The sequence below is a fragment of the Lagenorhynchus albirostris genome, chromosome 12 (assembly GCF_949774975.1).
Source record: "Lagenorhynchus albirostris chromosome 12, mLagAlb1.1, whole genome shotgun sequence".
NCBI classification, from domain to species: domain Eukaryota; kingdom Metazoa; phylum Chordata; class Mammalia; order Artiodactyla; family Delphinidae; genus Lagenorhynchus; species Lagenorhynchus albirostris.
Genome location: NC_083106.1, coordinates 48,393,819 through 48,414,975, shown reverse-complemented (window position 1 = coordinate 48,414,975; position 21,157 = coordinate 48,393,819). Strand labels below are relative to the sequence as shown.

Below are 21,157 nucleotides of genomic sequence, written 5' to 3'. Positions count from 1 at the left end.
ATTTTTTAAAATAGCCTTTCTTCTGTACAACCGTGTCCTAGTGGGCTATGGCCTTTCTGTTTAACTTTTTCTTCCTAAGCAAATAAAATCCTAAAAGTCTACATAACCTCTGTCTGCTGAAGAAGAGGTTCAGCAAAGCTGCTGTGTCCCACTGGGTCATGGCTGCAGCAGGTCCTAGCTCAGCCACAAATGTCAGACCCTTGAAAGCAGGGATTTAAGAAGGAAATCGGTTGTTCTCCATGTTATGAAAAAGTTTTTAAATGATCTGTAATAGAAAATGGGAGCCCATTCTCGGGCTTTAGCATAGTGATCTAAGACTTCAGCTTACAAAAACAGGAAATCTTTGTGGAAACAAACAAACAACAATAACCAAAAAAAAGACCAGCCAAATGAGAAAAGCAATGACTATTTATTCAGAGCTTGCTATAGTAAGGGAGTTCAGCCACCGCAACTCCAAGGCAGGCAGAAGAGTGGGAAAGCTTTATAGTGACAAAAGAGAAGACTTCAGGTGTGCCCTGAATGGATGCTCTTGGCGTGGGGAAGCTGTCGGCAGGCTATTAAGAAGTGGGGCATCCTGTGTGATTGGTCAGGGGTGCATATTTGGCTTTCTCTGGTTGGTCCTAAGTTGGAAACAGGACAGAAATTGGGGCAGCTGGCAGTTATTAATCAAGTACTGGCCATTTGGAACCAATTGTTCCAGAAATGATTGTTTAACTTTCTGGATTGTTACTAGAGATAGCAATTTAGCTTCTTACAAATCTGACCTATAGCAGACTGGCTCCCTTGCTGGCTACTGTAAAGAAAGAGGTTAGTTTCCCAGGCAGGTTGCTACAGACCATGGATCAGAGTTCTTTTATATATAGTCTGGCCACTGTCCATTTGTATATTCAGCCTCTCATCTTTCAGACAGGCAGCTGTCTCTGGGCAGCTGACCTACAGCCAACAATGTGGTTCCCAGCATTTCTAGAGAGCCACTTTGGGAGACAGCTAATTCCTACCTACCACCTTGCCCAGGAGTGCCTAACAACACACCTGCATATGTGAGAACATTCCTCTTAGCTCAATGCCCCAAGATGGTGAGGAAGGAAAGGGAGGCGAGTGGTTATAGAAGTGGCAGAGCCCCGTGAGTAGAGGAGTAAAACAGTGCTCATAACCTTCAGTCCCAGCTATTGGATAGAACTCTGCGGGTTATGAGTAAATACTGTTGCCGGGGCCCCACCCAACCCCCAACAAATGCTAATTTACTAGAGCAGGGCTGGGAATGATTAGTTTTTCAAACTTCCCTGGTGACTTTAATGTGCAACCCAGGTTGGCAGGTACTGATCGAAATGAATTAACCTTTAAGAGAAGGAGCAAATATTTATCAATTAGTAAAAATGAAATCAGGGCATGCCCCCATGACCACTTTCCCAAGAAACCTCTAATCTTTCAGTCTTGTATAAAATGCAGAGTTAAATTGAACTAGAGTAATTGCTTAGACCATTGCAAATAGGCAATAGTCATAGAGTATGAACCTACCTACAGGAAATGAAAATGCTGCAGGATCTAAACTGTGGGCATAAGGAACAACCGAGTACACTTAAAACTGCTGTAACAATGACTGAAATACACCTATTCTGAAGATTTTCATTTTTAACCATTAAAAAATGTATTCCCCCTCTTCAAAATGCCATTTGTCATAACATATTATTTCTCACTGGTCATATGTAGTGAGTGCATGTGTGAGTGTGTGGATGGATGTGTGTATTTTCAGTCTATCTGAGCTTGTACATTTCTCAAATACTTTAAACAGAATTCAAAACAATTGCATTTGGGGCATATAAACTCCAAAACCTCAAAAGAATCACCCACATACTCCACACACCTGGTATCCAATTTTTATTTCTAACCATTTCTAAATTTTCCAATGTACCAATTTATCTGAATTTGATACACCACCACCCCCTGGTGGAAATCTATAGAAAAGAATCCACGCGATTTAACTTGGGAACCTTAATACTGCAAGGGATGATTAAGGTCCTTTAGTACACTGGCATGCACGCCCGCTCTTTCCATCTTTCTCTCTCCCAGCACAACATTCTCTGCAAACAAAATCATATGCAGTAGGGACAGTGGGAGGGAGACGCAAGAGGGAGGAGATACGGGGATGTATGTATATGTATAGCTGATTCACTTTGTTATAAAGCAGAAACTAACACACCATTGTAAAGCAGTTATACTCCAATAAAGATGTTAAAAAAAAATCATATGCAAAAGCTCAACGAACAAAACAGCAAGAATGGACCTGTGCTGGGGGCTTTCTCTTTCCCATTCTCTTTGCCAGTTCCACATCTCCCCCCAGGATGTCTAAAATAGAACTTATCATCACTAAACATAAGCCATATCCTCCAAAAATTAAAATTACACATATTTCTTTTTTTTTGACCCTCATGTATCTATTTTCATTCACCTTTTCAACGATAGCTGTACTTTTTTTTTTTTGGCCACACCACAAGGCATGGGGGACCTTAGTTCCCCAACCAGGGATCGAACCTGTGCTCCCTGCAGTGGAAGCGTGGAGTCTTAACCAATGAACCACCAGGGAAGTCCCGATAACTATAACATAAACACCATACACATTACATCTTATTAAGGCCTACTATTTAGGCCTATATTTAAATTAGAAATATTCAAACTTAGAAATTCTCCAGTCCTAGAAAATGTCAAATAAAACAGACTATTCTCATAAAAAAATAATTACATATATTTCTCCCAAGCTTCCTTACCTCAATGAATAGCATCTCCTTTACCATTCACTCAGCCAAAAACCCTCCTAAGAATTCACAATACACATGAACAGATTAAAGACCAAGTCAAGAATCCAGATTAGATTTATTAATTCAGCAATTCCCAAACTCATTTTATCATGAGATACATTTCCACTCCTCCCCAGTACCTTTTAACGACTTGCAGAAAACTCTTTGTTTATATTTTATTCAGAGTGATTGTTCCATTTTAATTAGCAAATTAGCCCTTTGGCTGCACATACTATTCAATCTTCAAAAATGCTCAGGCAAAGTCAACCATCCAACAAACCAGCTCTCAATCATTTGTGGTAGTGGAAAGTACACCCCCCAGGTGATTGACCCCAGACCGCAATTGAGTTAATGCCACATCTGTAGGCAACATCATCCCTATGTTCTACCATCAGTACCAGCTGAGAGGAAGTAGAGGTTGCCACTAGCACTAGCAGGAATCATGCTTTGTCTTCCACTAAATGGAATAAGCCTGAATTGTATATCACTGTGTAATTTTAAAGGTTTATGGTGTTCACTTGACTGCAACCTATAAGCGTCATGGGCAGCTCTGCAACCAACAGTGAGTTAAGTGTTTTCCATACATTATCTCCTCCTCTGGATTTATGAGTCAAAAAAATCCCTGCAACCATGTGAATCGGCATAGATCCTTGGACACGAGATCTAAAAGAAATCTTACTTTATAGCAAGTTTTTTTTAACAAAAATAGAGCTTTATGCCCTATGTCATTTGTACTAGACTTAAGTCTAGTACTAAGTTAGATTAGTACTAATCTTAAGTCTACTGATACATATTGCATCATTTCTAATTTTGAAAGCAAAGCCATGTCCAATTAAACTTTCATTCAATGGAAAAATTATTTGAATCTCTTCTGGTACTTAAATTATATTTTGATTAATAGTTTCTGGGGCCATTTGCTGTCACTTCATGCCTACAGCTTTGATTTGGGAGCAGGGGTCCTGAGGGCTTGGGCACACTCGCTCACCAGCCTGGCGGCTTCCAGAGCAGTGCCCCAGTGCATGGCTATGCCCCCACTACCGTGGCCGTAGTGATGGACGACAGGCAGCCTCCGGCTGCCCTGGGCTAAGAGCTCTTTCTCCAGCCGCACACCTGGCCTGGTGGGCCTCAAGCCCACCTTCTCCCTTATGTCACAGGCTCCATGGAGAGAGGGCTCGAGGGCACAGCATCGGGAAAGAATCCCTTTGCTAATTTCTGCATCTGGGGACAGATTCCAGTCTCCTTTTTGCCTAGTTCCACCCAGGGTTACATTGGATATACCTGGGTAAATGTATGTCAGCCCACTCCCATCTCGGATAAAATGCTTCACCCAGGGAGCCTGCACTTTGAGCACTTGACCCCTCACTGGGAAAATCTTTGGGTCTCCTGCAAGCTGCCTGCTTCCAAGGCCTGAACAGTTGACCACAATGTCGAAGGACGGGTGAAGCTCCCACAGGTCTTCTATTCTTCGGGTGAGTATCAGACCCCCACTTCCTTTTAGCCTGGGGAGAACGAGAGACCATGAAGTGAGCCATAGCAGTTTCCTGCTCAACCCCTTACAGAAGTGATGGACAGGAACTCAGAAACAAAACTGAGGAGACCATCGAATGATCAAATACCTCCAGAGCTTCCAGGGCCCAAGCAGGCCAAATTCTAGCTGACTGCCTCACATCCTTGGAAACCAGGGATTCCTAAAGTTGAACCTAACTAAATAAATACCTATTTCAAAAACTCAAAGCAAACTACCTGCTTCATCCTTTTTATGTTTAATGGAGTTCCTAAATCATTCTAGATGCTAAATAAATACCAGGTTAACCTGGTATTTTAAAAACCCCAAGCACTTTTTGTTCATGCCATTTATTTAGCACTTAAATTTACTGCCTTGGGGGCTTCCCTGGTGGCGCAGTGGTTGAGAGTCCGCCTGCCGATGCAGGGGACGCGGGTTCGTGCCCCGGTCGGGGAGGATCCCACGTGCCGCGGAGCGGCTGGGCCCGTGAGCCATGGCCGCCGAGCCTGCGTGTCCGGAGCCTGTGCTCTGCAACGGGAGAGGCCACAACAGTGAGAGGCCCGTGTACCGCAAAAAAAAAAAAAAAAAAAAAAAATTTACTGCCTTGGACTTCTGTCTCATGTTGTTAATTAACTCTTGCATGTTCCGGTGTACTACTCTGTTCTCCCTAACCAGATGGTTGGGACAGGGCTCACATGCACTCCTCCTTATGTCTACCACAAGGATGCTAGCATAAGAGGAACACAAAATATTTGCAGCTGATGGACTAAATAACAGTTGTGGTTGCTAATGATTTTTTGGACCAAGTACATCAAGAATGAAAAGAAATGGTTTATCCAAGTTCTGTAATCTTATTTTTTAATAGTAATAAAATACGCATAACACAAAATTCACCATTTTGACCATTTTTAAGTGTACAGTTCAATGGCATTAAGTTTAATACATTCACATTGTTTGCAACCACCATCATCATCCAACTCCAGAACTTTTTCACCTTGCAAAATGAAACTATGTACCTATTAAACAATAACTCCAGGTCCTATCATCTTATTCATAGGTCACTTGTAGAATATAGGAGACGTAATATGAGAAAAAGACTATTGGCGGCTCTCTACACCAGGGTGCAGGTTGAATGCCTGTGTGCAAGGTACTGCTTAGAGGCAAAGTGCCCTTCCTCAGGATTGACAAAGGAGTTGGGAGACAGAGTGTAAATACTTGGCAGAATGAAGCAAGTTCCAAATGAGAGGTGATGTAGAATTGGAAAGCATGGGTTTAGGTCTCAGTTGCCTCACATTAGCTTAGCTTTGAGGTCTTGACCAATTCACCTCTTGTCTCTAGCCCTCAGTTTCCTCATCTGTGTTATGGGGATGACACCTCCCTTGCCTGTTTCAGAGATGGCTGTGAAGTTCAAATTCAAGTGAAATAATAGGCATGACAGTGCTTCACAAGATGTGAGCACAACAAATTCTAGGGGACCAATATCAATAAATTATAAATTTCTCAAGGGGAGAGACTACGTCTTATGCTTCTCACTACACCTATGACCCAGCTCAATGCCCAATAACTAGTGGACTTGACATGAGTGTTGGCCAATACCGAAGACAATATGAAATCCTAGTTTGGGTATATGATGATTAACTCTATGTTTTGGCTTGACTGGGCCATGGGGTACCCAGATATTTAGCCAAACATTCTTCTGGGGTTTCTGTGAGGGTATTTTTGAATGCAATGAACACATAAATTGGTAGACTGAGTAAAGTAGATTGCCCTCCTTCACGTGGGTCTCATCCAACTGGTTGAAGGCCTGAACAGAACAAAAAGGCTGACCTTCCTCCTGCCAGACTGCCTTCAAACTGGGATATCAGCTTTTTCCTGTCTTCAGACTCAGACTAAAACATTCGCTCTTCCTGGGTCTGAAGTTTGCCAGCCTTCAGACTGGAATTACAGCCTTGGCTCTCCTAGGTCTCCAGCTTGCCAACTCACCGTGCAGATCCTAGGACATGTCAGCCTCCATAACTGTGTAAACCAATTCCTTATATTAAGTCTCTTTATATATATATTTTTTTCTATTGGTCCTGTTTCTCTAGAGAACCCTAAAAGCTAGAGAGTGGCACCACATTGGCATCCTTGCTTCAAACCTGAAGCAGGGTACTTTATTAACAGCAATCAGAAAATTAACAATTTTTAGTCCATTTGTCTGAAGAAAAGGAGAAAAAGAAGAAAACTAACTGAAAATCTCAGTTGGCAAATAATGCTATGCATAGAGATTCAGGGGGAAAATCCACTGTTTATTCCTAGTGACACTTAATGTAGCTATACTTAAAATATCATAGTTAGAATTTTTAAAATGCATTTTAGGTTTACAAAGCAACTAAATCTCTCTCTCTCTCTCTGTCTCTCTCTGTCTCTCTCACCATATAATTTTAACCTGATAATTTTAACCTCATCTGATGACCATACTGCTCACTCGTTCTGCTGCAATGCATGTTCTAATAAAATAAACTGCATTCTATTTCCCACTTCTCAGAAGATCCATCTCTGCCTTGTCCACTGCACGAACTTATTTTAATCGGTCTAAGCCCTGTTCAGTCACAGAGCAGCTTCTGTTCCCTTTGGGGAGGAGGTGTGGATGAGGCCTGGGGTTTCTATGGGCAGAGTGGTCCGGAGGGGAGCAGCCGTGCACCCTTAGTCAGTCCAGCAGGTGGGGTTCCCCTCTTCTACTGCCTTAGGGCAGCAATTGGAGCCCCAGTGGAAGCCCCCAAGGCCATTGCACCACAGCCAGCCTCCATTTATTCCCTACTAACCTTGTTGCCATCCTCAGAAAAAATAGGACTTCCCTGGTGGTGCAGTGGTTAAAAATCTGCCTGCCAATGCAGGGAACATGGGTTCGAGCCCTGGTCCAGGAAGATCCCACATGCTGCGGAGCAGCTAAGCCCACGCATCACAACTACTGAGCCTGTGCTCTAGAGCCCGCGAGCCACAACTACTGAAGACTGTGCGCCTACAGCCCGTGCTCTGCAGCAAGAGAAGCCACCGCAATGAGAAGTCCGCACACCACAACGAAAAGTGGCCACCACTCGCCGCAACTAGAGAAAGCCCAGGCGCAGCAACAAAGACCCAACACAGCCAAAAATAAATAAATTGAAAAAAAAAATAAACACCATCATTTTCCACTTTCCTGGCTGGTGCCCTCCTGCCTCATCCTTGTGTAACCAGGAAGAAAGTGGGGAGTTCATATTAGACCTGTGTCTAAGGCCAACTTTTGCCCATGGCTCCTCTGGTTAAGGGCCAGGGGCCAATGCTGGGAGTAGGAGGAACTCTCTAGGGGCCTGGAAAAGGAAGGCTGTGCTCTGGTGGGCACGGGGTGTGTTGGGCATGGGGGAACAGGGGTCTACTGTGCACGGGAAGGGACCTTTGCAAGTTGGACATTTGTTAGGCAGGGATGACCTGTCACATGCCTGATGTACAATCCATATTTCTGTCCAACTGTCGAGGGAGTGGCATAGGCACTGCTGTGAGTCAGGCCAAGTAGGAGAACAGAAGCTATAGGAGACAAGAGTCTGGGACCCTGCAGGGAAAGTAACAGAGAGGACTCATTAGATGAGTGGGAAGGAAAGTGCAGGGAGAGAAGCTCAGTGTGGTTAGTGCTGTGCTCAGTGCAGGGCCCTTATCAGGGCCACAGAATAAGGCGTGGCCTGCTGGAAAGAAGGCAACGCACCAACGTTACAGGGCCCCCAGCACCGAAATGGGGCACGCCGCTTTCTGAATGTCTCCCAAGGCAGGACCATCCTGCTCCAGCCGGGATGATTTATTTAGATAGGATGCCTGGTGAAGAGACAGGCTCAGTTGACTTATTGCCTCTGTGATTTATTTCCTGGAAGGGCAAGTACAAAGCAGCAGAATATAACTCCACTGGCCAAAGATATAAAACATGATCTGCATGGCTGATTAACCCTCAGGGGGTTTTGTTTATTTGTTTGTTCTGGGTATTATTGGATTTTTTTTTTTTTTTTGAGAAGCGGATGATTCCTTCTGTTCTTTGAAAAATGCTAACGATCTACTTTGTGGTTATAAACTTTTTTTTTCTTTCCTGGAAATTAATATTATTTCAGAAGGATAGAGCTTAAATTGAAGGCATTGTTATGCGGCTTGCTAAGGAAAATGCCTGTTTTTGAGTCAGAACGCTGCAGGCTGAACACTCACACTGTGTAGAAGGGGCGTAGGAGGCAACATAACAGACCCTGGGTGTGAGGAACAAGCAGGGATTGTATGGCTCCCCAGCTGGGTCATCCGAGGTGGAAAGTGGGTGGCAGCCTACAGAGGGAGCCCCAGGGGTCCCACGCTCTCACCACCATGCTGCCTGGCCTCCCACCTGGCCTGAAGTCCTTGCTCTGAGAGGGTTGCCTTGGGCTTAAAGGAGTCCCAGCCCTACAAAGCCTTCCTCAGAAGTAAAGGGAAGGGGTGACCCTCTTCCTCCCCCACATTGGCCTTCTGGTCAGGTGCCAGGGCCTGAGGGAAGGGGGGCTGACCAATCTTACAGAGAGGAGGCCCCTGCATACTGTCTGTGCAGGCCCCTCACTGGGGGTTAAGAGGAAGCACGAAGTATCAGGGACCTAGGGGGGTACCAAAGCAGGAGGTGGGGTGGGGGTGGGACAGCTAGGACGAGGGTCTCCTCGTGGCTTCCCTGCAAGTGTATACTGTGTATACTGTCTGTCTGAGGCGCACATGTCCCCACCCACTGTCATGGTGGACATGTATATCAAACAAATGGACTAAAAAGTCCTCCCCGGGACTCTATGGGGACAAAAGCAGCCCCTCAGACCTCTTCTCCTTGACTCTGTCACCTAAAAACAGACAGGAAGCAGCATGCTCCAAGGCACGACTCCAGCTGGCTGGTCATCGGGCCCGATGGCGTTGCACCCGGGAGGTGGCTCCCACTAGCACAAAGTACCACTCGCTCAGGGTTATTTCAAGTAAAGTAAAACGCTGACAGCAGGCTTCCAACTAATGAGAGAAAATCAAGACTTTTCCCAGGCCTTCATCCCACAGTTAGAGATTAGGCTCGAAAATAAGGTTATTATGGAAATAAGGGGCCTGTTTTCTAGAAGGTGATACTTGAACACATTGTTCAGGTAATATATGTTCTCGTGTGAAACTGGCTGAGGGTGGCCCAAAATAAATATGTATATATTTACAACAGAGCTCTGCCACTTATGGCTTGCCTAATAATTTCCCCTTATCTGAATTTTATTAAGATATATGATACCTCAACTACACATCAATAGCATTAGCAATTCCAATGTTCTTTTTCCAGGCATTTTTATAATATAAAGACAAAAATGCAACACCACATAACCTTGCCACACAGAAAAGATGGTGATGCCCTGAAACTGGAACGTTGGCTGATGGGTAACTCCATCACACGATGGCTCAAATGTTCATTTATCAGCTGATATACAGTGGTTTAAATCTGGCATACAAACAGGGGTTTACGGGCCAGCGACAAGGCACAAAAGTGTAGGTTTTATGAAACTGGCACTTTAAGAAGAAAAAAGTCCCATATAAATTGCTAAGAGATAAAAGTGAAAAGAGCACTTATAAAGCTACAAAAATATATCATGGTGCTCCCAGCATGTGCCTAACAGACTTAGGTTCCTTCCTCTGCACTCCCAATCCACCTTCATAAATTTGTATTTAACCCTCATCACATGTGTTACTGTAATTGTTAATTAACATGTATATCAATGTGCACACACATATATACACCATCATCCCCAAATAGACTATGAATTCCTTAAGAAAATTGATCATATTTTATCCTTCATTTTTGACTAGCTTCTAGCACAGTGCTAGGTATACATAGAAGTTCAACAAAGAATTAGGGAATTAATTAATTATTCCAATTAATTATCCTATCTCCTACATCTGGGACCAAGCCATTGCTGCCACTGCTTACCTGAAGTCACTTTTCCAACATTTACCCAATAATTTGCATTGTTCCTATTCATCTACCAAATATACAGACTTGGGGATTGAAAGGGCCAAAGTTTCACAACCTTCAACATGCTTGCAATTTCAAGATGAAACTAAAGAGAGATTTATTGATGTGTCTTAAATAAAAATACCCTTGATGTGTTTCCTAACCAACTGGAAACAGAAAGTCCTGAAAACCAAGCCAAAATGCAAGTTCATGAAATTTGGGGCTGAACTTGGTAAGGAAGCAATTACCTAATTTAGATAAGCCCTCACTTTTAAAGTTCTTGCTCATAACAAAATAAAATAGTGGGGTTATTTTCTTTTTCACTAATGAGAAAAAAATTCAAAAATAACTTATAATAAGCCTAAGATTCTCGAAAGAACTAGAGTAAATCATATCATTTTACAGCTGGAAGCATATTCTCCAAACATCTCACTTTACGGATGAGCAAAGTAAGATACTGTTTCAACGAGGGGGTCTTACTGGTGCGGAGAGAAGGACCAAATCGTGCATCAAGGTGCACAGTGAAGCAGAAGATGGACGTGTTACTAACTTGGGTATGACTCACTCCTTGTGGCACAGTGTCTTCAGAATGTTATACAAAGCCCTAGCCACTAATGAACAGCAAGACACAGTGCACAAGAGCTCTGAGGAGCCACAGAGAAGCTATGAAGTTATTTATGGGTGTGACAGACAAAGAAAGCAGCAAAGAGCCACTTCAACTGACCTTTTCTCCAACCACGGGAGGTAGACAGGGCCTTCACATTTGAGTGTAGTAAAAGCCTGACCGAACACATGTTGGGGGAATTTCTTCAGCTCATCCTCAGTCATCTTTCGAAATCCCAGCACCACATCAGCCCAGAATGGCACTTCCTCAGTAGGAATGCTCCGAAATATCTGCCAACTCAAACACATAAAGTGGAAAAATTTCCTGAAGTTCTATGAAATTTCTAGTGAACTCCATGTTACATTCTCTAAAGCATTTTTAAAACACACTTCTTATACCCATACAGAGAAAGAAATTATTCTTCAATTCTCTCAGGTTCAGATAACTCAGTAGCTAAATTTAAAATGTTCATGGCGGGGGTGGGGGGTGCGGCATTGGAATAAGACATTTAAAAAGTTGTGTGCCTTTTAAAGATTGAATTTAACTCTCTTTTTCTAAAAAGCTCTTGCCCAGATTTTCTTTATTTACTTATGATGATGCATTTTTGAGGAAAGATTTTTCTGTTTTGCATAATGCTTTACATAAAGTGTAAGTAAACCAGCAAAAGTTTAACGGTTGGCCTCAATTCTGAACAAAATATCTAAGTTAGAAGAAGCAACGGTGGTGGTGCAGGAGACAGGGCTGTGAATTATGAATTAAGTTGTAGATCATCACGTTACATTCTTGATAAGAGAAGCCAGGAGTTGTCAGGACAAGCCCTGTTATCGTTCAGTCATGGCTGGGGCTGATGAGGCTAGAAAGATATTAGTTGTTAACAAGAAGCTTATAACTTTGCTATCAATAGCTGCTAGACACATGTTTGGATTTATAAGTATCGGGCTCTTTACATCAATAGGAATAAATGTTGCAAAGCATGGCTGCTCTAAAGTAGCAAGGGAAGTCATTTGAGTGCTATACATGGTTGCTAATGCTATGGTAATTAATGTACTGGAATTTATATCTCTAAGTAATTCATTCTATACGGTTCCTGTGGAAGGTATAAATGTTGTTTGCTGCAGGTCTCTACAACAGGTCCTCTTGCTGTCTCATGCTGCATACTCTCCCTGGGCTAGATTGTCCTCTTCCCTGTCTTCACCATCATACTATAGGCCAAACACTCAGAAGACTCTATCTCCTCTTCTCTCTCCTGAGCTCCAAAACCAGATCCAGACCCATGTTGCCTACTCTCTACTGGAGAAGTCTACCCCCATGTCTCAGACATTTACCCCATGCCCACTGCTCTTTCCCTCCCCCTTTCCCCATCCACCCAGGTGCTAACTCCAGAAACCAGAGAATCATCCTTGACCTTCTCTCCACTCTCACCCGCTACATGCCATCAATTATCAAGTCCCATCTAATCTCCTCATAAGCATTTCTCAAATCCATCTGTTCTCTATGCCCACTATCAACACCTAATCTATCCCACCATCATCTCTCTTTCCACAAATCTGTTCTCCACACTGCAGACAGAATGTTTTTGAAATGCAAATATGATCAGTTACTTCACTGTGTAAATCCCTCAATGGATTTCCATTATCCTAGGCGTTTTTCAGTCCCTCCAACACACCAGAGTCACCCTAGATTCAGGTCTATGCATGTACTATTGCTTCTATCTGAATGCTGCCTCCTCTGCCCTGGACCCTATCTCTGTCCCCTTCACCTCTACAGGGTCAGCAGACTAACCTACACTCATGTGGATGGTCTCCACTGAAACATCACTTTTTTTCTGAGTGGCTTCTCATAACTTACCAGAACAAGTTTATTCTCCAGATAAATGCTTCCATAGCACCCTGTACTCTTCCCTTGGTGACTCATGTCTCATATGTAACTCATTAGATTTAGGACATTCCCTACAGAACATAAGCTACATGAGGGCAGGACCATGTCTGTCTTTCCTAAAAAGTCACTCAACACATATTTATTGAGCATCTACTATATGCCAAGCAATATGTACTAAGTTGCTCATTTCTATTTCCCTAATTCCTAGAAGAGTACCTGATACTGGTGAATGCTGAGTAAATTGTTTTGAAGGAATAAGTAGATGAATAAAGTTTATACTTATGCCAAGGTGCATAGGACATTTGTGCCCTTATCTTCACTTGACTGATTCAAATGCTTTTTGGAAGCAAGTGGGATAAAAATCATTCATATGAGGAAAACAAATAACTCTGTTTTAGAATGGCTTAAAGTACATTCCTTTTAATATCCTCAATAGTGGCAAAGTCTTGCTCTTGAAAGGACATTTGAATTTTGGACACAACTGTTTCCAAAAATTACTGAGAGCTGATGTTTGTGAATTAGACTGGGTCGTGCTGGGTTTGGACAAAAACAAAGTGTGACCATAAATCAATGACAACGATGTTTCTATGTGGCTTATCAACTGGCTCTGGAGAGAGTTACAGTTTCAATCCATCTTCAGAAGGTAGAGAAGTAAAGCTGCTCCTTTGGGTAGGGACTTTGAGAAATTAGTGATATCAATAGCGTTTGGTGTTTGTGATGGTGAGGGAGAGCAAGAAGCGGAAGAGAGTAGAAATCTGCCTGATGCAGGTATGTTCACCAGCAGAAAATGTCAGCAGACAGCCTGAACTCAAAAGAGGAGACAGGACATTTTTTTTTTAAACAGCACAAAAGATGCAGTGGTTTTGAGAACTTAGTAAAAGGCAGACATCCCTCTGTTCTTCAGAAGGCTGTAGGGCATAGTTGTGTTATCACATAGAATAACACAGACAATGTATGTGTTATGTCGTAACTTAAAAGTGACAGTATGGTTAGTGATTTCTGTTTGAGAAGATATAGAAAGGTATTGTCATATTTTAAGTGCCAGTTTCTGTTAGAAATGTTTAATATTCTAAACTCTTTTATTTAATTTTGCATTTCTTCGGAAATTGGATGTGAAAAATCAAATGAAGCTTGCTAACCATTTCAGAAATATTTTTTCCCAAATGGCACTTTAAAAGGTAACTTTAGTGACCTATAATAGTTGCTTTTTTGGAACACTTCATTCTCCATGGACACCAAATAAGAAAGATGTGCCTGTGCCTTGGGCCTCTGCACCCATTCCCATATCAATCACACCTGTTTGCTTTCCATCAGCCCCCCCCCATCAGCCCCATATAACCCAAACTCAGTGTTTACCTGCTATATATATTTTTAGCCATATTTGCAAATCACTGCATATTCCCTGAGGAAACTCAAAATAGCATTTGTGATGAGAAACTATAACGGTTGTTTATTGTTTAAAAGTCTAATGCTATAACTTGTCTTTCTTGAGTTCTTTGGAGTAAAGCCTAAAATGTTCTTCTAAATCCTCCTACATCTAGTTCAGCACTCTGCTCATAGCAGGTACTCAGTGATATTTTCTGTTGAACTCTAAAGTCTGTTAAGATCACTCTAAATTCTAAAATAACTTCAGATTTCCTCTCTTACCCAGACACCAGGAGAACACCAGCATCTTCAGCTTCTGCAGAATTGGCAATTGCAAACAGGTGATCAAAAGTCTCTTTAAACCACTGCTTCTGCTTGTGAATGGGTGTGTCTGTGATGGTGGAGAAAAGCAAAGCAGAACAGAAAGGAAAATAATGACAATGACTATCTTCAGAGAAGCTCCTTCCTACGAACTGGGAAAAACTAAAGAGGCAGGGAGGAACATTTAGATAAAGTACCGCATTGTGGCGGAGGATCAGTCAGCCACCAGAGTTTTGAATGTTGACACTTGCTGTCAGGGTCGGTTCATATAATTATTAATCAACAGAGGGGAAATCAACCGATGAAGGAAAAATCTAACATATGGGCCAGCTGGAAAGGGTGTATTGGCCTTTGGCACTAGGCATATTTCAGAGGTCCTTGAAAGGTCCATAACCAATCTGAGCCAAGTTAGCCAATCTGGCTGAGGCATCCAGCTGGCCACACAGTCGAGAAGATAGGAGAAAAAACCCAGGGCCTCTTTCCTGAGGGCTGAAAACATGGCAGGAGATAAGGGGAGATCTGTGGGGCCCAGATCAACCAGGTCGAAGAACAGACTGAACGTCAGTGGGAAGTCAAGGTTGCTCACCCTTCTGATACAAGGAAAGAAGGCCTGCATTGTGGAACTGAGCTCCCTACAGCCCCATCCAAGGCTGCCATTACCTCCATTCCCCTCCATTCCATGGAATCATAGACCAGCTTGGAGTAGCATTCCTGGGGTCGCCAGGGGTGTGCAGGGACCACACCTCTCTGTCAGAGTCCTGTGGAACAGTGCCCCCTATCCCCCAGGCATCCCTGCCTGTGTACAGGAGATTGGATCTGGACATAGCTCTGGAAGGGTTCCAGGCCTGCCAGGGAGAAAATACGGGTCAGGGTTCAAGCCCCAAAATAATAGTGTCCAGTGTAGGCACAGAGAGCAAGCATGACACAGAAGCACTGACAAATCCAACTGTGGATGAAGTATGATCCCTGTGGGACGGTCTGATCCCTGTGGGACGGTCATGAGAAAGAGTCCAGGGTCAGGCCAGGGACTGGGGAACAGTAATCCTGAGGGGCTGCTATAGGGGGAGACACAGAGGAGATGGGGGAACTGAGCAGAGAGGATACTGGGTCAGCTTTGCTTGGAGAGATGTCCCTAGAGCTCACGGTAGAGACGAAAAGCCCCTGGAGGCATCCTGCTTCCAGGTGAATGAGGGCATTTCAGTAGCAGGTTTTAAAGCAATTCACTTGCTCAGGAGCTAGTAAATATTTCTTTAGTAGTGGATCTGTGCTGTTGTCTTTAAACATATGCCCGTGTGAACTCAACACTCCCCAAATTGCAGACTGGGTCTACTGGTTTACAAATAAGGAGGAAATAAATAATAAACGGCAAAGAACTAAATTAGACCTCATATGGATTATACCCCAACAATCTAAGACAGTGTACGAGGCTGTATTGAAATGCACACCCTCGTTCCCACTCCAAACCTTAAAAAACAAAATAGTGACTCCTATTCACACACTGCAAAAGCCACCTCAAAAGAATAGACAACTCCAGTTCAACAGTGGGTAAAGCAAGCCTGGGACCTAATTCATGTTCAAGTGTTGGTAAAAGAACACTGTAGCCAGAGTAGCGGTAATAACAATAGCAAGTGCTGACATAGCACTTACTATGTCCAGGCACTGTTCTAAGTGCTTTACATGTATTAACTCATTTAATCCTCACAACAAACCTATGGGACAGTATAGTCCCCATATGGTATTGACATTTATGGGCACAGAAGATTTTCATCACTGGGGCTGGTCTGAAAGAAGCCCAGAGAGAAAACCAAAGTCTATCTAGCAGCACCAGAGAGAAAGACCCTGATCCAGGAGCCCCCATCACCCAGCCAAAGGATGAGCTGGGCCTCAGTGGCCTGAATGAACTCTCAGGTGAGCCTCCTTATTTGAAGATGATTCCATGACTATCAGGCAGCCTTCTCACCATTCACCTGGGCCTGATGCATACAAGGGGATGCCTGGGAGATGGACACAAGGACTCTGGTCACAAGAAAGGTGTCCAGTGTGAACTAGCATTCTGCAAACACACCAGGCTCCTGTGCTTGTTTCCTGCAAGGCAGCTCCCAAGAGGTACACTAGCATCACGGGTGCTGACAAAGCCAATTTCCTGGACTGCAATAGTGAGGTGACTGCCCTTCCCACTCTCGCAGAAAATGGGTTTATCCTCTGTTAGGTGAAGCAGGGGGTGTCTCTGGACTAGGAAAACACCAAGTGCAGGCAAAGGCAGGAATACCCTAGTGAAAACAAGAGCGTTAAGGAAACATGTGCAAACCACATGCTAAGACCTCAGACCTCTTCTCCCCCTCCTTCTAGAATGCTGCCAGCCAGGCCTTCACCCACCCCAGCCAGGGGACTGGAAGCCTCTTCTCTGGGAAACATGACTTGTCCAAGCAGAAAGACTTAAATATAATGACATCAGAGGTTCTCCAACCAAACAGCACTCCCATCTCACTCCAGTGAGCCTCAAGGCAACGAGCCCTACGCAAGGACCCAGAAACTCCCATCAGCTGTTTAAGATCCTGTTCTTAAAGGTCAACAGACAGGTAAAGATGGCCAGACCACATGGCCAAGGAAAACCTGTAACATGAAAAATGAGCACATCAAATAAAAAAACACAACTTGGAGACAACAGAAGCTATGCAGGGAGGAAAAACTTTTAAAACTATTACTAGTGTCTTCAGAAAGATAAGACATTGCAACCACAGAACACAAATAGTATAACAAAGGGAAATTCAGAGAATAAAAATGATCTTTGGAATATTAAAAATGCTACAGTAGAAATAATAAATCCAACAGCAAGGCAAAAAGAAAAAATTGAGAAAATCTCCCAGAAAGTAAAATAGAAAGAGAAAAAGATAGAAATAGGAAGGGGAAAAAATTGAGCCAATGGGAGGACTCGTCCAGGAAGCCCAGCAAAACAGCAATTCTGGACAGAAAGGCAGAGATGGCAGGAGGGAGGAATCGGCAGTTGGGTAACTCAGAGATTGTATCTTGAACTGGAGACATGAGTTTCCAGATTAAATACGCAGGGCAATTTTCAAAGTCCAGATTGCTGTTTTTTTGTAATAACATAATCATTTGACTGCTTAAACTATGTCCATGTATAATTTTGATACAAAAATAAAAACTAAAATTAAAGGGGAGAAAGGAGAGTGGAAATGAGGAAGTGAAGACACTGAGTATAAACTTCATTAGCTGCAAAGTGATTTTGTTTCCTATTTAATGCTATTTCCTCCTCTTCCCATTTCGTATGACGAATACAGAATGGAAAGGACGCATGAAAGTGTTTTTAAAAATCAATGCATTGGGATTTCCCTGGTGGTGCAGTGGTTAAGAATCCGCCTGCCAATGCAGGGGACACAGGTTCAAGCCCTGGTCTGGGAAGATCCCACATGCCACGGAGCAACTAAGCCCGTGCACCACAACTACTGAGACTGCACTCTAGAACCCTCGACCCACAACTACTGAGCCCACGTGCTACAATTACCGAAGCCTGGGCACCTGGAGCCCGTGCTCCGCAACAAGAGAAGCCACCGCAATGAGAAGCCTGCACAATGCAACGAAGAGTAGCCCCCGCTGGTGGCAACTAGAGAAAGCCCACGCACAGCAACGAAGACCCAACGCAGCCAAAAATAAATAAATAAACGAATTAATTAATTTTTTAAAAAAATCAATGCATTTTTAGTCCTGAATACATATTGACTGATTGTTTTTAAACTGGCTTAGAAGTGAGGATAATGTTAGTCCCATTACAAGTATTTTCTGACTTGATGGTCACTACTGGTATCAGTAGAAAGACTTTGAGTTACCAGTTACCAACTGTGGTAGCCATTGGTGCTGTTTACCAAATACTCTGGCTGTCTACCTTCTGGGAGCCTTATAGAATTGCACTTCCTGGCTTCCTTCTGAAGGGTGGGAGCATGTGACTAGCACTAGCCAATAAGCTGTCACCAGAAGTGATGAATGTTGCTTCCTGACCATGAACCTTTAATTGCTAAGGCAAGACCCCTCAGGGCTCTCAATCCCCAGCTACAGGTACTGACCACATTCAAGGCTCTGGCTGCTTCATCAGCTTAGACCCCTGAGTGATGAACAGAACCCTTGCTGATGCTCAATCAATATACAGCATGAGCAAGAAATAAACCTTTGCTTTTTAAGCTGCTAAGATTTGAAGGTTCTTTCTGTCTTGCTGCATAACTGAGCCTTTCCTAACAGATGAACCAACAAGATGTCAAAAGTGCACATTACACTTACGTGAACCTCCAGCTGTCTTCGTCAACAGAATTCCACCAACGTCATTCTATCTAACGTCCATCATATCTGACAGAGGAGCAGAAATCTCTTTCTCACCTGGATAAACAGGAGGAATAAGCATTCCAGCTGCCACATCACTCGTGGTCTCGGGAGTGAACTGCTCTGAAATGACTGTGATGGAGCATCGCGGGACTAGTTTGGAAATGCACACAGCAGTGGAGAGTCCCATCACACCAGCTCCCACAGTTGCAATCCGTACTGTACCCATGGGCCTGTGAGGAGGCACAGTGTGAGCTGCAAACCTTGTTTCAAGAGTTATTCCGTCCAGTACAAAGCTTGGCCCTGAAGGTTCTTTCCTTAGGTCCACAGCCTCTCCAAATACGACCTTTCTTGCCGGCATTTCTCATGGGTTAAAGAGAGCTCCCTGTAAGCCCTCTTTCCATTAAATGTCAGGGTACGGACAACAAGGTCTCCATGGAGTTTAGACATTAGTTCCAAACCTGGGACTAAGTTGCCTTTAGAACAAAGGACAGCTGAGTAAGTCTGCCCTTGGGGGTGGATTTTTACTCATTTCATTCCTAAACCCTTTTCCCTGTGGACACCGCCTAGGGAAGGTTGGTGAAATAAGCGAGGTGGACAAGAGCAGCAGAGCTGCTGCATCTGCTCCCAGAAACCTCCTGAGGAGCAGCCATGGAGAGGGCACGATCCAGACCCTGGGGCAATTTAGAACTCAGCTGTTACTGTTTACAAACTGCTCTTTAATTATAACAATGTGACACAAAGTCCGAACAGTGGAACTCAGCATCTCTCCTGCTCTTCACTCTAACTGGAAACCCACTCCTCCCACAAAAACCTCTGTCCTGAAACCCCATCCTCTGAGAGCAGGCTTTCCAGGTAAGGAGCCTGGATTCCTTCGTGGACTCAAGTTCTGATTCCGTAACCTGGGGAGCTAGCCATGGTCTCCTCGCCTCCACTCCCTCATCTGTAAACCAGGCCAGGTGAATTCTTTATTAGATCCTGCGGGTGGTAAATAACAGAGATGCACTGAGGTTGTCTTGTAAAGGGGGCTTCTTCTGAGAGTCCATATGGAAATGCAGGAGACAGACATCCAGGGGTCTGGGCTGGGCATCCTGAGACCGGCACCCAGGGTGGAAACCAGAGGGTTGATGAGGGTTCAACACTCTCCCACCGCCTCACCTCTGAGCACCAGGAGTCCATTGAGCCCTCTCCACCGTCAGCTCCCGTGTCCCCCCAAGCTTCCCTGCTTATCTTTCCACTTCTGGTTCCAGCTAACTTCCCCTAATAGGTCTCGGGTGGAAACACCAGAGAGAGAAAATGCAATTAGTCCAACTGGTCGTCACCAGCCCTATTACACAAAGCTCTAGCCCCAGCCCAGCTTGTTGGGCTGACAGAGCCTACAAATCTGCCCTTGGCACAGGTGCCCTTCCTTGTCCAGTCAGCAATAGCCAGGGCATCAGGTCATGTGGTATAAAACACGGCCACCTGCACGTAAAATTCATCTTTTCTCAGGAGGGAGTGGCGTGGTTCGCTCCACTGTGAGTACAGCAAAGGCAGTCAGCGCTCACTTCCATCTCTGAAGGTCTCTGGCACTGAGATATTGTAAAGTCTTCCAAAGTGGTTTAGTGTGTGTTATTTCCATTTCTCAAGCAGTATACAGTTTCCTCAGCCATAATTTTACCTGACTGCTCCCCAGTGGGCTGGCTAGCTGAGAAGGAACAGGATTGCCAGGGCAGAGGGAAGAGAAGGGAAGGGTCCAGGGCAAGGAGCAGACCAGTGGATGGGGGGCAAGCTTGAGGAGCGTAGTCCTGTGCGTGGCCCCTAGAGGTAGAAAGCAGACACCTATCCCCTTACCGGCTTTCCTATTTCACAAGGCCTCCCCTTCCCAGCAACCTTCTCAAAATAGCTTGAATAAATTAAGTTGAAAGGGAAAGTAACCTGTGGCTGAGAATATCCAGATACCAGGGAAGAGAAAAGTGACCCAGCAAAGGGGGTACATTCTGGTCCAGTGACCTGTGAATCTCTGTCACCTGATCCCCCTTAGACACACCCCCAAACTCGTGGAGTAGGTCCAGAACCACCCCTGAGCGGAAAGCAGGAGCATTCAAGTACCTGTCTCTGAAAAGGCAGCCTTGGAACCCACCGAAGGCTCTGGCACCAAAACTTGTTTTCCCAGTGAGTGGTTGGTCTAGTGCCCTAAGAGACAGAAGAAGCAAAACTGCTTCCCATTGGCGGATTTATTAAGGACATTCCCTCTAATCTTAATCTCCATTGGCCCACACGCCTCTGTCTCTGTCACTTATTACCCTGGAGAAAGGAGTGACTGACCTCATCTCGTCCGTGGAGCTGCAGCTCTGCTGATCCCCTGGAAGCCGGTCCGTGCTTGGCAGCCCTCGCTTCTC

At 44.2% G+C, this 21,157-nt stretch overlaps 1 protein-coding gene across 4 annotated transcripts; it reads right to left on the bottom strand.

Annotated features, from left to right (window-relative positions):
• Positions 1-2,852: 2,852 nt before the first annotated feature.
• On the bottom strand, positions 2,853-20,942 carry DDO (D-aspartate oxidase). 4 transcript variants are annotated; one of them, XM_060167508.1, is made up of 5 exons: positions 20,868-20,929; positions 18,834-19,009; positions 14,409-14,517; positions 11,004-11,180; positions 2,853-4,294 (listed from the first exon to the last, which is right to left on the bottom strand). In XM_060167508.1, the coding sequence occupies exons 2-5, from the start codon at positions 19,003-19,005 to the stop codon at positions 3,727-3,729; spliced, it is 1,026 nt and encodes a 341-aa protein (XP_060023491.1). In that variant the 5' UTR covers positions 19,006-19,009; positions 20,868-20,929; the 3' UTR covers positions 2,853-3,726. The 4 variants fall into 4 exon arrangements, with proteins under 4 accessions (XP_060023491.1, XP_060023492.1, XP_060023494.1 ...); XM_060167509.1 differs by lacking the exon at positions 20,868-20,929 and adding an exon at positions 19,935-20,019; XM_060167511.1 differs by lacking the exon at positions 18,834-19,009 and having other exon boundaries at positions 20,868-20,942.
• Between the last annotated feature and the right edge of the window lie 215 nt (positions 20,943-21,157).